Source organism: Scylla paramamosain, chromosome 38, assembly GCF_035594125.1.
Source record: "Scylla paramamosain isolate STU-SP2022 chromosome 38, ASM3559412v1, whole genome shotgun sequence".
Classification (NCBI taxonomy): domain Eukaryota; kingdom Metazoa; phylum Arthropoda; class Malacostraca; order Decapoda; family Portunidae; genus Scylla; species Scylla paramamosain.
In genome coordinates this window covers 11,038,735-11,054,842 of record NC_087188.1, presented here as the reverse complement: position 1 = coordinate 11,054,842, position 16,108 = coordinate 11,038,735, and the positions used below count along the sequence as shown (strand labels likewise).

Sequence of the window (16,108 nt, the reverse complement as noted above, 5' to 3'; positions counted from 1 at the left end):
TAGTTTATCTTGATTGCTTTGCGCTGCTAAATTCTGTAAAACTTCAATACTCGATTTTTTTCTCTCTCAATATGATAGAGGCAAAGAGCTTATTATGAATATACGTGCAAAAATATGGATGGGTTTAAAACTCAGTGTGATGGAAAAGTGGAGGAAAAGGGGGAAAATAAAGAATATGGTCGCCAGAGAGAGAGAGAGAGAGAGAGAGAGAGAGAGAGAGTTTTTATAATCTAAACATATGTGGTTGTTAAGGAATCTATCTATATATCTATCTATACGTCTACCTGTGTGTGTGTATGTGTGTGTGTGTGTGTGTGTGTGTGTGTGTGTGTGTGTGTGTGTCCACTGTCCACTGTCCACTACTCTCTGATGCTCCCGACACGTACCTCGCTACTCCTACACAATGAACACACCCACGCAGGAGACTCACAGAAGCATTACAATAGCGAGCAGGGGTCACGCTAACTCTGTCTTGCACCTATCCTTGTTAGAGACCTTTATCCCAGAGAGAGAGAGAGAGAGAGAGAGAGAGAGAGAGAGAGAGAGAGAGAGAGAGAGTTTTATATCCTTAACAACCTCTAGTGAAAATTCTATTGATAGTTTGGCAAGAATTCTAAATACTTAACAGGTTTTAGTGGAAGTTAAAAGAGGCTGGAAGTGTCTTTTTTATGATTCTAGTGATAGTTTACTGGAGACCCTACACTTCTAACAGGCTTTGCAAGGTTTACACGGCTTTTCATGACTAGCCATTGTTTTGCACGAATTCCACAGCATCAGTGAGAGAAACGCCCACGGCAACCTGACCCATCACCTCTCTGACCTTTAAAAATTTTGCTCATGAGAATTCGTAGCTTTTTACAATACAGGTTTTAATATGAGGGAGAAAAGCGAGGCAGTGTGCATTCATTTCACTCTCTCAGTGAGGGTCACGTTAAAAATAGCCTTACTTTGACATGGAGACTCACAGCGGCCTATATTCCGCTGTCAACACAGGTAACGAGCAATGAGACACACCTGCGTGCAATACCTACCGCACACGTGACCCAGGTGAGCACAGGGACGCGGCAGTCTGGGTGACGTTAGCGAAAACTTGTTCCCCAGCCGATGACAAGGTTTGATAGAGTGTCAGGTGCTCGTGTCATTGCTGCTGCTGGGGGAATTCGTGCGAGAGGGACTTCGATCACCGCATCCCAGTGACGAGAGGCGCAGGGGGAGGCGGGATAAGCACTTGGCTCCCCGGCACCATTGTAATGAGGGAACAATGGGGACGAGGCTGTGTGGAAGATCTCTAGCGCCGGATGCAGATGTTGCTTGCCATTCATTTTGTATCACACTGTTCCCTGTTTCCTGCCTGTTGTGTTTGCATGACTCTCTGACTCTCTCTCTCTCTCTCTCTCTCTCTCTCTCTCTCTCTCTCTCTCTCTCTCTCTCTCTCTCTCTCTCTCTCTCTCTCTCTCTCTCTCTCTCATTCAGCACATCACACTATCTTATCAACCTGTCATGTCTTCTTCTTCTCTTTCCATCACAGCAGCTCATGTACCTCCTCCTCCTCCTCCTCCTCCTCCTCCTCCTCCTCCTCCTCCTCCTCCTCCTCCACGAAGCCATTGGAAGCAAAAGAATCAGACAGCAGCAAAAGAATACGAGACACACGCCACACTCCTAAAAACTAAAACATTACAGAAATCCGTGCCAGGCGTAACAATAAAATTCTTGCTCTTTCTCTGCCCTCGCGCCCTCAATCTGTGTGTGGTGAGCTGGGCCGCCTCTGCCACCCCGTTTTTTGTGAGTCTAGAGAGGGAGGACTTAAATACTCGTGTTCTTGTTTAATTTTGTATCCTGTAGTGATTATCTTATATGTGTGAACGACAGAGTGTGAAAAGGGAAAATTCTCAGTCAGCAATAAGGACAGGACGAGGAATTATGGGTACAAGGTTGATGAAGTTAGGTTTAAAAAGAGTTAGGAAGGAATTGGTTCTCAGGTAAAGAGGTAGATGAATGGAATAAACGAAGTAAGAAATGTTTGAGGTCTGATTCATTACGGAGCTTTAAAAGAGGATAAGAAAGATTTGCGGATGAGGATGATAGGTGAAAATAGGTAGACATGTTTCATACAGAGCCTACCTTGTATAAAACTGATGACTTCTTGCAGCTTGCCTTATTTTCTTGCTCTTAGGTATCATTGCCACAGTGCACGAGTTTGTATCATCTATAGACTTCTTCACATACACCCTAACCTTAAGTACCTTGTATAATTCTACTCTTATTGAAGTTCTAACTCATACATTGACACACTGATACATTAATACATAGAGCAATCAACTTTAGGCAATAACGAGGTAGAAGACACCTCGTGAACGTAATAGATTGACAACACGTGACTCGGAACAGGTGGAGGCGCTGATGGGAACGTAATGCTTGTTTTTCCTGACCAAAGACACGGACAGGGGACAGAAGTGCTCCTAGAAATACTCGGCATCCTGAAGGGGGGAAATAAATGGAATGTTTTATAAAGGTAGATGTTCTTGTAGTGTTTCCTGTGTGCCAGTTCTTGTTTGTCGATGAAGATTTTGTATTTTATTGTATTTTTGTTATTATTATTATTATTATTATTATTATTATTATTATTATTATTATTATTATTATCAGTAGTAGTAGTAGTAGTAGTAGTAGTAGTAGTAGTAACTGTTGTTGTTACTTCTCCTCCTCCTCCTCCTCCTCCTCCTCCTCCTCCTCCTACTACTACTACTACTACTACTACTACTACTACTACTACTACTACTACTACTACTACTACTATCACGACCACTACCACCACTACTTCTACCACTATTATAAGTAATATTAGTTTTTTTACTGCACTGCACTGGACTGGTGAGCGGGTAAAGAGCTTTAAGGGAAAAAAATACATATAAAATACCCGCAATTTCAGCTTTAAAGACTGTAAGAGAGAGAGAGAGAGAGAGAGAGAGAGAGAGAGAGAGAGAGAGAGAGAGAGAGAGAGAGAGTGTGTCCGGAATAGTTACCGCAGGGCTGACTGACTCATTTGGGATAAATAGAACGATGATTTTACTTTACGAGATTCTGTAACGTTCAGGGGCAAGGCGGAGCTCGTGTCTGTGAGGCAGTAAAGCAGCGGTCCACCTCCTCGACCAGCCTGCCGGAGAACCCAGCCTGCAGTCCCTCCCTCTTGCCGCTAGTTAGTCCTGGCTTCCCTGACTGTTTTTACTCTTATTTCTACAACTTTTGGTATGTTTATTTATCTTTCATCTCTTCTTCTCTCGCTGTTTAGGTGTTTCGTTGGCCTTCCTGTCTTCTACTACTACTACTACTACTACTACTACTACTACTACTACTGCTACTGCTGCTGCTATTTCATTGTTTTCCGGTGGTTCTTTCTCTCCTAGTTCTGTTGTTACTGCTGCTACTGTTTCTATTTCTCTTTCTCTTGTCTCTTTCTCTGTTTCTATCTTTCCTCCCTCTCTCTCTATAATCTTTCTCTTTCTTCTGTTACTGCTACTTTTTTTTTTTTTCTTGTTTGTAGCGTTTCCCTTTTATCTTCTGGTTTCTGCTTCTGTTGCTTTTTTCTCTTTTGGTGTCTCTCTTCCTGCGCTCTTTCTCTGTTCCTGTTTTCCTTTTGTTGTCTTTTCTGTGTCTTCTTCTGTTACTGCTGCTTCTCCTTCCTTGTTTCTTCTTGTCCTCTCTGTTTTTTTCTTTTCTCTCTTGTTGTTCTCTGTCTTTTTTATTCCTTGTCTTTTCCTGTTTCTCCTTCTTTCTATTTCTTTCCTATTTCTTCCTCGTTGTTCTCTTCTTTTCTTTCTTTTTCTTATGCTGCTAATTCTTCTTTCCTGTTTCTTCATTTTACTTCCTCTTCCTGATTCTTCTCTTCTTCCTTATTTCTGCTACTTTTCCACTTTCTCCTCCTCCTCCTTATCCAGTTTCCAACCCTTCCTTTCGTGTCAAATTTCCTTTTCTCTCCACGTTTCCTTTCCTCCGTCTCCTTCTCTCCAGGTTCCTCCTTGCTTCTCTTCCTCCTTCTGTTCTCCTTTGCTTCCCTTCATTCCTCCTCTCTCTTCCTTCCCTGTTACTACATTTCCTCTTCTTCCTCTCACTTTTCCTTTACTTTGCACATCTCTCACTGCCTCCTCCTCCTCCTCCTCCTTGCACCTTTCCACTAACTGCCTCCATCTCTTTCCTTCCTTACTCCTCCTCCTGCCTCCTCTCTTTTCCTCCAGTGTCTCTTCTCTCCTTTCCTCCATTCCTCCTTCCCCTCTAGTCCCCTCCTCTCCCCTCCCCACTCCCTCCAGTCACTTGTTTGTCTGTGTAGTGTTGTTAATGGGGAAGAGAGACAACTGTAAAGAGAGAGAGAGAGAGAGAGAGAGGGAGAGGGAGAGGAAGAGGGAGAGTCTTAGTCGAAATTTAGAATACCAGCAGATAATTTAACCTGACCTTATCTAACCAAACCTAATCTTACCTTATCTTAATCTAGCCCCATAAGATAAAAAAAAAGCCTACGTTGATCTGATTACGAAAGAGAAGTAGACACAATAACTAGATAAAAAAAATGCAAACAAGTAGATGCAACAGATAAAAAAAAAATGCATTACTTTACCAGATTAAAATAACTGATAAAATAGACAAAAAAATCACCTGTATACCAGAGTCAGTGGACGTTTAGTAGCCCAGCGGATCAAAAAGGGTAGGATTGCAATAATAGATGCACTGATGAGCCACGAGTTAATTTGAGTCTTAATACAAGGAGCCACAAAGAGTTATTAAACCCAGCGCTCACGTCACAAGGGGAGCACGTAATGACCAGCCAGAGCGTAAATTATATGATGTGTTTCCAGGAGAGAGAGAGAGAGAGAGAGAGAGAGAGAGAGAGAGAGAGAGAGAGAGAGAGAGGTGGCGGAGTTAGAGATAAACAGATAGTAGAGACGAAAAGGTCACTGAAACAAAGACTAACAGACGAACAGAGAGACAGACGGACAGACAGAGACCAAAGAAACAAAGAAAAATCATATGCAAAAGACACACACACACACACAGACAGGCAGACAGACAAACATGCTTTAGTAAATGAACTAGCACTTGGAAGAACAACGAATCCTTTCTTAAGAGAGAGAGAGAGAGAGAGAGAGAGAGAGAGAGAGAGAGAGAGAGAGAGAGAGAGAGAGAGAGAGATTCACAGTTGCCATTTTCTAGGATCTATAAAGATATGACTCGCGCATAAACACAGTTAGCAAGGAGCCACAGAGGCGCCGGCGAGGAGCGTGGCGCCAGAGAGAGAGAGAGAGAGAGAGAGAGAGAGAGAGAGAGAGAGAGAGAGAGAGAGAGAGAGAGAGGAAATGTGAATTAGGCTTTGCACTTTGCATACATAACCTAAATGTTTGGTCTCTGAGAGTGTTCCCTAACCAGCCTAATCAAATCAACCCTCCTTGACAAACCACACCCTAGCAAGCCAGCCAGACCCACACAAACCACACCCTAGCAAGCCAGCCAGACCCACACAAACCACACCCTAGCAAGCCAGCCAGACCCACACAAACCACACCCTAGCAAGCCAGCCAGACCCACACAAACCACACCCTAACAAGCCAGCCAGACCCACACAAACCACACCCTAGCAAGCCAGCCAGACCCACACAAACCACACCCTAGCAAGCCAGCCAGACCCACACAAACCACACCCTAGCAAGCCAGCCAGACCCACACAAACCACACCCTAGCAAGCCAGCCAGACCCACACAAACCACACCCTAACAAGCCAGCCAGACCCACACAAACCACACCCTAACAAGCCAGCCAGACCCACACAAACCACACCCTAGCAAGCCAGCCAGACCCACACAAACCACACCCTAGCAAGCCAGCCAGACCCACACAAACCACACCCAGACATGCCACAGCCCGCAAGCCACATCCATACAAGCCACCCTAGCCTTTACAAGCCAGACCCACACCAACAGGCAGAGTTTTAGAGTTTACATGATCTTTTCTCCCTCAATCTTCATAACAAGAGAAGGAAGGCAGAGGTGGACATCCGCGCTAATATCTTTCGCAAATATCCCAAAAGGCAATTAGTGGAAGTTTCCTTAATCTGCACCACAGTAGTTGTTGAGAAACGTGGCTAATTTTGCGGCGCCCACAGTGTTACCCCGTGGTGCTGCAAACAACTTATCTTGCTCCTTATCTTGGTACTTTTACTGCTGTGGACGTCTTTTGAATATACAGAAAGATGAAGAATGTGACGTTAATTCAGTCATTGCTAACCTGCATAACTACGTATTCTAAGAGGCTGTGGTGCAAAAACTATTGATTTCAAAGTTGTATATGATCGTAGGTATGACTAACTAGCAGTGAAAGGGTTAAAGTCTGACTCCTCCTAAAAGAGAAGCTAGGAAAAATGTGGTATGGTTGGGTTGTGCGTTCTTGAAATATTCAACCTCATAAACGCTTTGCTCTCTCGCTAACACAGCTTTTAAAGGTCATATAGATGATGAGTCAGGTGTTCATGGGTGTTTTTCCCCAAGTCCCTGTTGAATTATCATCTGAATCACACAAAACTCCCTTGGAAATTTTAATACCTATCTCTAGAGTCTGTTCCAAGTAGTGAAGATGTGCGGTAACATTTGGGAATACAGACTGTGGTAATATTATAAAGGCTATAATGTTTAGTTACTGACACTTACATTTGGTCACTGATAGACTCTCAAGATACCAGAGGACTTGACATGCAGCTCACAGTGCTATAGAATCTGACAACTAATTGACTCGTAGCATTCCAGAGGAGACTAGATACCATTAACAGTGATGTAGATTCTGGTAAGTAATAAAGCCTTAGGGAACATTCAATTCCACTAGCATAAGAACAGAAGATCACAAGAAAATAAAGGAAACTGCAAGAAACCAATGGACCTGTCATTTTAAATCGTCCAGTGATTGCTATATCAGAGGACTCAAGTTGCTGCTAATAGTGTTATTCTGGAAACTAATAGAATCTTAGCATATTAATGGACTTCAGATTATGTTGACAGCGTTATAAAATCTTAGCATATTGATGGACTTCAGATTATGTTGACAGCGTTATAAAATCTTAGCATATTGATGGACTTCAGATTGTGTTGACAGCGTTATAGAATCTTAGCATATTAATGGACTTAAGATTGTGTTGACAGCGTTATAGAATCTGAGTTTTGATGGATTTTTCAGCCTATCAGAGGTGTTGAGATTAACCAATAAATATACCTAGAGGAGTTAAGATTGATTACCAACACTAAACACGATGGAAGCAAGTACACAGTGTTACTAAACCTTTACACTTTCTTTCATTGTATTTCTTGTAGCACTGAGCAACACTAGAGGATTTAAGATTGATTACCAACACTAAACACGATGGAAGCAAGTACACAGTGTTACTAAACCTTTACACTTTCTTTCATTGTATTTCTTGTAGCACTGAGCAACACTTTTCTTAACGAAGTATTCCACGCGGCACTTAATTTGTCACTTTTCACCGCAACATTTTCTTTCAGGCGTGAAACGTTTTCTCTTTGAACTCGGGAACGTTTCCTTTAACTCCACTTCCTTAAGACGTTTTCTCAGACGCACCCTCGCCCTTTGACCAAAACTCCCAAACTTTTTCCCGAACGTGCCAGTGAAGGTGATCTGAAGGAAATGTTCTCCTACAGGACTTCACGCACCTTCCTTCCTTCCTCCCTCCTTGATTCAACTTCCAAGGGCGTCCTCACCTGTGCCTAGTGTGAGAAAGTCTGTCAGAACTATATTCTTGTAAGTAAATCGTCATTTGAAGTCATTTGGGGCTTTCAAGGACGCTTTCATGATTCTGATGAGGTGATTGGCGTTTTCAAGGGTGCTTTCATGACTGTAGTGGAAGTTATTAGTGTTTTGAAGGGTGTTTTCAGGATGCTAATGGAAGTTATTGGAGTTTGCAAGGATGCTTTCATGATTCTGGTGGAATTTATTGGGGGTTTTCAAGGGTGTTTTCATGATCCTACTGATAGTTTAGCGGGCTGTAGTGGAAGTTACTGGGAATTTCTAGAGTATTTTAATGTTTGTACTGATAGTTTAATAAAGATTATACAGCGTGAGTGGGAAATACACTTGAGAACGGAAGTATTCGTCTCTGTGGCCTTTATAAATAGTCCTTCTAGGAGAAAATAGTTTTTAGCGGAAATTATTAAGGTTTTTACGACATTTTCATCATTGTAGTGATAACTCGACATCACAGACAGGGAGACGCCCAAGGGAAGTCGACTAAACGTCTCTGCGGCCTTTGAAAATGGTCCTGATGAGAGAACAAAGCGGCGAGGAGCACAGGCCGCGAGTAGCAAGCATCAGGCATAATTTTCTTTATTCTCTGCTCTACGTCATTCTTCCCAATGATGATCATGCTCGCTTCAGTTGTCCTCTCGCTTTGCTGCACAGCATCTGAGGCAGACTTTGATGTTTGTCTTCTGGTTGGCGAGAGCGAAGTGTTTACATCGTGCCAACCCAGCGGGAAATAATGATGTGTTGTGTGTCTTCACGTGTGTGCCCGTGTCTTGTGTGCACCGCGCCCCCTGCACATCCCGCCGAGCCCGGGACATGCGGAGTGACTCATACAAAACTCGGAGTCTGAGAGGATGTACGAGGCGGTGGCGATGTCACGGCAGCGGCAGCGGCACCAGGACTTACGCCCACAAGCCGGAATTCGAACTTTGCCGCAGCAGCCACAGCCGCTCCCCTCACCTCTCATTCGTCCCACGCACTCCTACACGTCCCGGACTCTCGGGGACGCGCACGGTATGGTGGAAAATATCTTGACATAAGCAATTGTGAGTAGATTCGGCGCAGGTGTCGGGTCACCCCGCCTGCCTGACGCTCAGCTCGGCCCGCGTGAAGAGCAGAGAGAAGCGAGGCCAGTCAGTCTGTCTTCGGACGGTGTATGGGTAGGACGTGTGGCCTCTCGCTCCTCCAGTCAAGCGTCATGCCTCCCGCCGCGGCCACGGGAGTAGGGAAAAGTGGTCATGCAGCCCTCACGTGTCCCTGGCCATAGGTACCCGTAGCTGGGGAGCCTTAAGTAGCTATCCACGTTTCCATGGGCTGGATTCATAGCGTGGAACATTACTTAGATTCTTAGACAGCCGGTGGTGGAAGACGCTTCTCAAGGGGTGATCTAAGCCGCCGGGAGTGACTGTAGGGTGTTGTGCCGTGCTCGTGCCTTCCCTTCCCTTGCCCCCTGACCCTTGTCCCCCCACCGCCATGCAGGGAGTAAGAGAGCTACTGTTGGCCTTGCAGCTGCTTGTCCTCCTCCGTGGTGAGTACTCAAACCAATCTCCCGTTTTCTTTACTTACGACTGGCAACTAAGTATTTTTTGTCGCTTTTATTTCAGTGTTACCGCAAAACATTTGAAGGCGACTCTCTCTGATATTACTGCGGTGTGCCGTAAGAGGATTTTGTGTACAAGTCTGGTTTGGAGTTTATTTGCGTTCGTCGTTGTTTTTATGTCGATTCTGTGACTGTAAAGTGATAAATTTAAGTGATCGTAAATGGAGTGGAGAACGTGTGTGTGTGTGTGTGTGTGTGTGTGTGTGTGTGTGTGTGTGTGTGTGCGCGCTCTAGTTCCTTTACGATTGATGATAAAAATGTGATCTTAGAAGGAATTACTGAATTATGGTTCTCTTTTTTTCAACAATAACATAACTTTTATGTATTATGTGTCAGTTTGTACGTCTGTGTGTCTGTCTATCTGTGTGTCTGTCTGTTAATCTGTTTTATCTATATGTTTATCTATCTGGTTCTCTCTCTCTCTCTTTCTCTCTCTCTCTCTCTCTCTACAACTCAACCCAACCTCCCTTCCTTCCATCCATCCATCCCACACACTCCTTCTCCCTTCTCTCCCTCTCCCTCCCTCTCCCTCTCTAGTCCAGGCTCTCTTTATGGAATATGTTTACGCTCAGCCTCAGTAAGTTAGTGCGGGTGCCTCGTGTTCTCGATATCCCAGAAAGGTTCGCCGTGAAATGCTTCCCGTTGTGTTGATCGTTTCGGGGGTTTTACGTTGCCTTTTTATCGCCAAGAGTCTGTCGCCGCGGACCGTAGCGAGGCAAACTTGATTTCAGGTTATGATGCTTTTTAGAGTTAGGAGAGCCTGTCCGCCTGAAGGGTAAGCGAGAGAGAGAGAGAGAGAGAGAGAGAGAGAGAGAGAGAGAGAGAGAGAGAGAGAGAGAGAGAGAGAGAGAGTGTGTTAAAATGACTAGCAATATAAAAAGATCTGAGAAAAATGTAACAATACTAGAGAGAGAGAGAGAGAGAGAGAGAGAGAGAGAGAGAGAGAGAGAGAGAGAGAGAGAGAGAGAGAGAGAATTTCCCATTCTTTAAAAATGAAAGGATGAAAGTATGATATGAACAAGAGAAAGTTAGGTTTAATGTGCTATTTTTTTAGAGAGAGAGAGAGAGAGAGAGAGAGAGAGAGAGAGAGAGAGAGAGAGAGAGAGAGAGAGAGAGAGAAGGGAGGCTAACATTACCTTCTATGACTCAGAAATCATGAAAGGAAAAAAAAACGTTATGAGCAAGGGAGACGTTACTGTGTGTGTGTGTGTGTGTGTGTGTGTGTGTGTGTGTGTGTGTGTGTGTGTGTGTGATGGTAAGTTTTTACATTAAAGAACCACGAAGAGGAAAATATTGTCAGCGTTACGAATTAAAACTCTCATCACTAAATTACTTTGTGCTCGTTAAATGAAAAGGTCCAAGTTATCATGTCTGTGTTTGTGTGTGTGTGTGTGTGTGTGTGTGTGTGTGTGTGTGTGTGTGTGTGTGGAGTCTCACTTTCACTATCAGCACCTCTCTCTCTCTCTCTCTCTGTTAGTTTATATCCCGTCCATGTCTTTCATTATTCACTGTGTTTATTTTTATTATCTATATTTTCTTATTACATTTCATCATTTTTATCTCCTCGTTTAATTGTGCTAATGTACATAATTTTATTTTATTTTTATTTAATTTCTTTTTCCATCTGGCTTTTTATAATCGTGATATTTTAAGAGCTCTGAAATTATATTGTTGCTCTTAATTACGAGAGAGAGAGAGAGAGAGAGAGAGAGAGAGAGAGAGAGAGAGAGAGAGAGAGAGAGAGAAATTTGCTAAACTAATTCTGCATTCTTTTCTGTAAGATAATATACATATTTGTCATAGTTAATTTTCTCAGTATTTATCTCACCCCCTTCTCCTCCTCCTCCTCGTCCTCCTCCTCCTCCTCCTCCTCCTCCTCCTCCTCCTCCTCTTCCTCCTTCTTCTTTTGGTCTTTTCCTCCTCCTCCTCCTCCTCCTCTTCTATTTTGCTGTCCGTCCTCTCACAATACAACAAAAGATTCATCGCATTTTCCTCTGGTTATCTTCTCCTGTTCCTTCTCTTCTCCTTTTCTTTTCTTCTCTTCTCCCTTATTCTATCATTTTCTACACAATAAAATAGATTTATCTTAAGGAGTTCCCTGTTGCTATCTTCTCCCTCCTCCTCCTCCTCCTCCTCCTCCTCCTCCTCCTCCTCCTCCTCCTCCTCCTCCTCCTCCTCCCAGCTTTATCAGCACAGCGGGCAACTCACACGCTTTCTATATATAAGACGGAGGGGGAGGTGATAACATTTGTTTGTGGTCGCTTTTGGCGTCTTATCGGTCAAGCTGGCATTATTATGGCGGGGATCAGGGCCGCACGCACACACACACACACACACACACACACACACACACACACACACACACACACACACACACACACACACACACACACGTGCCTCCTTAAACTTCACATTCTGCGTTATTTTCTAGCACAAGCCTACAAGACTCTCCATCCTCCTCCTCCTCCTCCTCCTCCTCCTCCTCCTCCTCCTCCTCCTCCTCCTCCTCCTCCTACTTCTACTACTACTACTACTAAATAATCTTCCCATCTTTGATTTTACTTCATCAAAGGCATCTGTGTGTGTGTGTGTGTGTGTGTGTGTGTGTGTGTGTGTGTGTGTGTGTGTGTGTGTGTGTGTAAAACTAACCTGTGTGTTATGTTAAACTTTTCACCGGAACCAGAAAAATAAAGAAACCGTCGATGGAGTGTATATGGGTGTGTAGGTGTGTATTGAATGTGTCCAGGTGTGTAGGGGTGTACAAGGAACACTCAGTAACCTCCACGCGCCTTTTCCAGCAACCACCACATGTCCCCCTAACCTCTAACCTCTAATTCTCTTTTCCTATGCTTCTGTTTCCGTCCCCAATGTCTCCTCACTTGTATACTCTTCCCTTCCTTTCTCACTGACTCGCTCTTCCTTCAAACATTCCTTTCCCCTTCCTAAGTCCCCCTTTTTCTTTCACACTTCTTCCCCTTATTCAAAACTTTCTACTTTTCCCCTCATTCCCCTTTACCTTACCCCAAGTTTCCCCTCATCTCTTCCCTATGCAATGCTTCCTTTTTTTCCATGTCTTATCTCTCTTTAGGATTATTCTTTTCCCTTTTTTTTCCAGTATATTTGTTTTCCAGTTACATTTAGTTGTGTTTATGAATTGAAGCGAAAAGTAGGGAATAAATTATCGTATATGGGTAATTTATTGCTTGACGTTTACAAAATTTACGACTTAGTTATAAAAAAAAGTGTTATGTGTAATGTAAATAATTGCAGCATTAAACTGGCGAGTCGCGGGAAAAATTAATTCATGGTTTGAGTTATGGTTGTGTGTTGACCTGTTTTCTGTTTTTTTTTTTTTTTTTTTTTTTATCTGGTTTATTTATTTTTTTTTTTTATCTTTTTATCTTATTTTATTTTTTAGGGTATTTTTTTCGTAGTGGTCTTTGTATTTTGAAACTCTTTTATTTTTGTTATGTTGTGTTTTTTTGTATTTTATTTTTGTTTGTGTGTTTTAGAACTTTATTTTTTTGTTTAATTGGTTTATTTTTTTTGTTGTATTTTTTCTGTAGTGTTTTTTATTTCCTTTTTTTCTGTTTTGTAATTTGTGATACGGTTTTTTTATTATTCATTTTCGTTTATTTTTTTCTTCAGGAAATGTTAATTTTTCTATTTTTTTATATATCTTTTATTCATGTTTTCTTTTCATTTCTTTTTTCTAAGCCCTGTTTTCTCTTCCTGCCTGTTTTTCACTTTGTTGCTTCGTTTATTTAATTTGTTTCGTTTTGTTTTATGTTGTGTACAATTTCCCTTTATTCAGATTTTTTAATTGCACTGTCTCTCTCTCTCTCTCTCTCTCTCTCTCTCTCTCTCTCTCTCTCTCTCTCTCTCTCTCTCTCTCTCTCTCTCTCTCTCTCTCTCTGTAACTCTAAAATTTCCTCAACTCAGTAAATATTTCCCCTCTTTAAGTAAGTAATATTTCAAAGTTAAGCCTCACACTAAAATTCTGACAAGCGAGTAATTAATTTTTCTGTCTTATCTCAGTTCTTCCCATATCTCGCCAATGAGAAGAATCCGCAAAGACTTTATTGCAATCAAGACAAATTTCCTTAACAAAGTAACTATTTTTCCCCTTCCAGCCATAACTTTCTTTCCTATAACATCAATACTTTGAAAATAAGACTGAAAATAAGAGTACCTTAACTAACTCACGGAACTGAATTTACATCGAAGTGTATATGGGTATGTGGAGGTGTGTTGGAGTGCGTAGGTGTGTGCTGGAGTGTGTATCAGTGTATGTTGAGAATACTGGAATGTGTCAGTATGTATAAGAGGTGTGTTTGGGAATATAATAGAGTTTAATGGTACGTGTCTGTGTGTATAAGAGATGAGTACGGTTGTGTAATGGAGTGTGTGAATGTGTATTGTAAAATGCGTGTGTGTGTACTAAATATTCCTGGCCATCTCATTAAACATACGAGAAAGTTCAATTCCTTCCAGGTATTGCGATGCACCTGCCGCCTCGCTTAGCCCAGGTAACGGAGGTTGAGTCAAAAATCACCTTAATTAACCTATAATGATTCTTTGACGAGCGGCGTGATTAAAGGTGAGGATAAACAGACAGGTAAACGTGCCCATGAGACCTACAGTATTTCCTCTCTCTCTCTCTCTCTCTCTCTCTCTCTCTCTCTCTCTCTCTCTCTCTCTCTCTCTCTCTCTCTCTCTCTCTCTCTCTCTCTCTCTCTCTCTCTCTCTCTCTCTCTCTCTCTCTCTCTCTCTCTATGACAGGGCATTAGTAGTGGTAGTGTTAGTGGAGGAGGAGGAGGAGGAGAAGGACAATAGAGAGAGAATGATTCACCAAAGAGGATAGGAATTAGTGTGAACTCAGTTAATGCAATAATCGCACACACACACACACACACACACACACACACACACACACACACACACACACACACACACACACACACACACACACACTAAGGATGAGTTGCTTGGATGACGTGAAGAAGAGAGAGAGAGAGTGAGAGAGAGAGAGAGAGAAAAAAAAAAGAAAGTAAAAACAACACATAACATTTAAGAATTACCAAACAAAACCCAACACAGAGGTAATTAAGCGTACTCCAATATAGCATTACGAGGATTCTAAAGGTCGTCTAGGTAGCTACTGAGATACCACACTCTTAATGAAACACGTGTATTATTTATCAACATCCTCATCACTATAACTTGTAAGGTCTAGTTAGGTTCACATTGCAAGAACCAGGAACGGAGGGTGGAAATCATTGGGTTGAGAGAGGAATGTAAAGAATGACAAGCAACAGAGACGTGGAATGATAAAGAACGAGATGGTGGAGGACTAGAAAAAGGAGGAGGAGAATGAGGAGGAGGAGGAATGAAAATAGTATGAACCCAAAGGAGGAATACGAAACAAAAGCAAACAGTAGAGAGAGAAAGATAAACTCACTTACAAAATAAAATGTACACAAAACAAAAATAAAATAATTCGGGGAACTTAAAGATAAAAAAAATAAAAAAAAAGTCTCAAAATCTGGTCAGGCAGAAATAGAACGATGGAAAAAAAGAAAAAGAAGACGAAGAGAACAATAATTTCCCCGGTAAAATCGAAGGAAATTACTGGATTATTGGTAATTAGACACACGAGAGCTAGACAGAACAGAAAACGGAGATGAAGACAAGAAAACCGGAGAAGACATATTCAGAGAAAACGGAATGCAGAAGAAACCATAAAAGAAAATGAGGAAGAAAGAGAGAAAGAGAGAAAAAACAGCGTGGAAAATACAAAGAGCGATAAACGTGTAAATAGTGAAAAATTTGATAAGATGAAGAGGAAGGAAGAAGAGGAGAATGAGGAGGAGGAGGAGGAGGAGATGGAAAGAGAAGATGAGGGAATGAAGGAGATGACGAAGGGGACACAGAAACCAGAGATGAGGAAATAATGGATAGGGAATTAAAAGAGAGAAGGGGAGAGAGATGAAGAAGAAGAATGGAGACACAGAGAGACAGAGAAGAAAGAACGGAAGAAAGGATAATAGATATTTAAAAATGTGACAAGATAAACATTACATCCATTGGTTGCATTTGAATATTTTTAGCAGGTGAGGAGTTACGGTGTCATTACGTACGCATCAAATAATCATAAATCTATCAACTTGTATCTGTTTAATCACGTCTTAGCTGCGTGCCAATCATTATTTTTACCTGTACGTTAAACAGTTGCATATTTCAAAAAGGTAAAGTTTTCATGTATAATTATCTCTGTATTTACTAATCAAATATCTAGTCTTTTTTTTTTTTTATCTAACTGCACTTGTCAATAATTACACTTACCTGTCCATTAATTAATAGAGTATGGGATAATTTTTGTATTCTAATTTTTATATTTCAGTCACCCATGAATAACCTGGTCTGTATCCATAAATTACCTGTCCTTTTACCTAATTTCACTTTACTTACCTATAATTATACCTGGCCACTAGCGAGTCTAATAGAACAGGCCAACACTGAATTATACATTTACATTTCATAGTCACATCTATCACCTGGTCTTTAATCATATGCTACCTTTTCTTTTACCTAATTGCACTCTTAATATCCATACCTACACTTACCTGTCCATAAAGGAATAGAAAAGGTGAGAATTCTTGTGTTGTACCTTCATATTTCATGGTCACAAATCTATAACCAGGTATTTTATCACATTAT

At 41.8% G+C, this 16,108-nt stretch overlaps 1 protein-coding gene across 1 annotated transcript in view; it reads left to right on the top strand.

Moving 5' to 3' along the window:
- The first annotated feature begins 8,836 nt into the window (after positions 1-8,836).
- Positions 8,837-16,108, top strand: part of LOC135091758 (carbonic anhydrase-related protein 10-like) — a 116,868-nt gene continuing 109,596 nt past the window's right edge. The window contains exon 1 of the mRNA XM_063989693.1: positions 8,837-9,316. Coding sequence (XP_063845763.1) covers positions 9,262-9,316 — 55 coding nt within the window. The 5' untranslated portion in view covers positions 8,837-9,261. The remainder of the gene's footprint in view (positions 9,317-16,108) is intronic.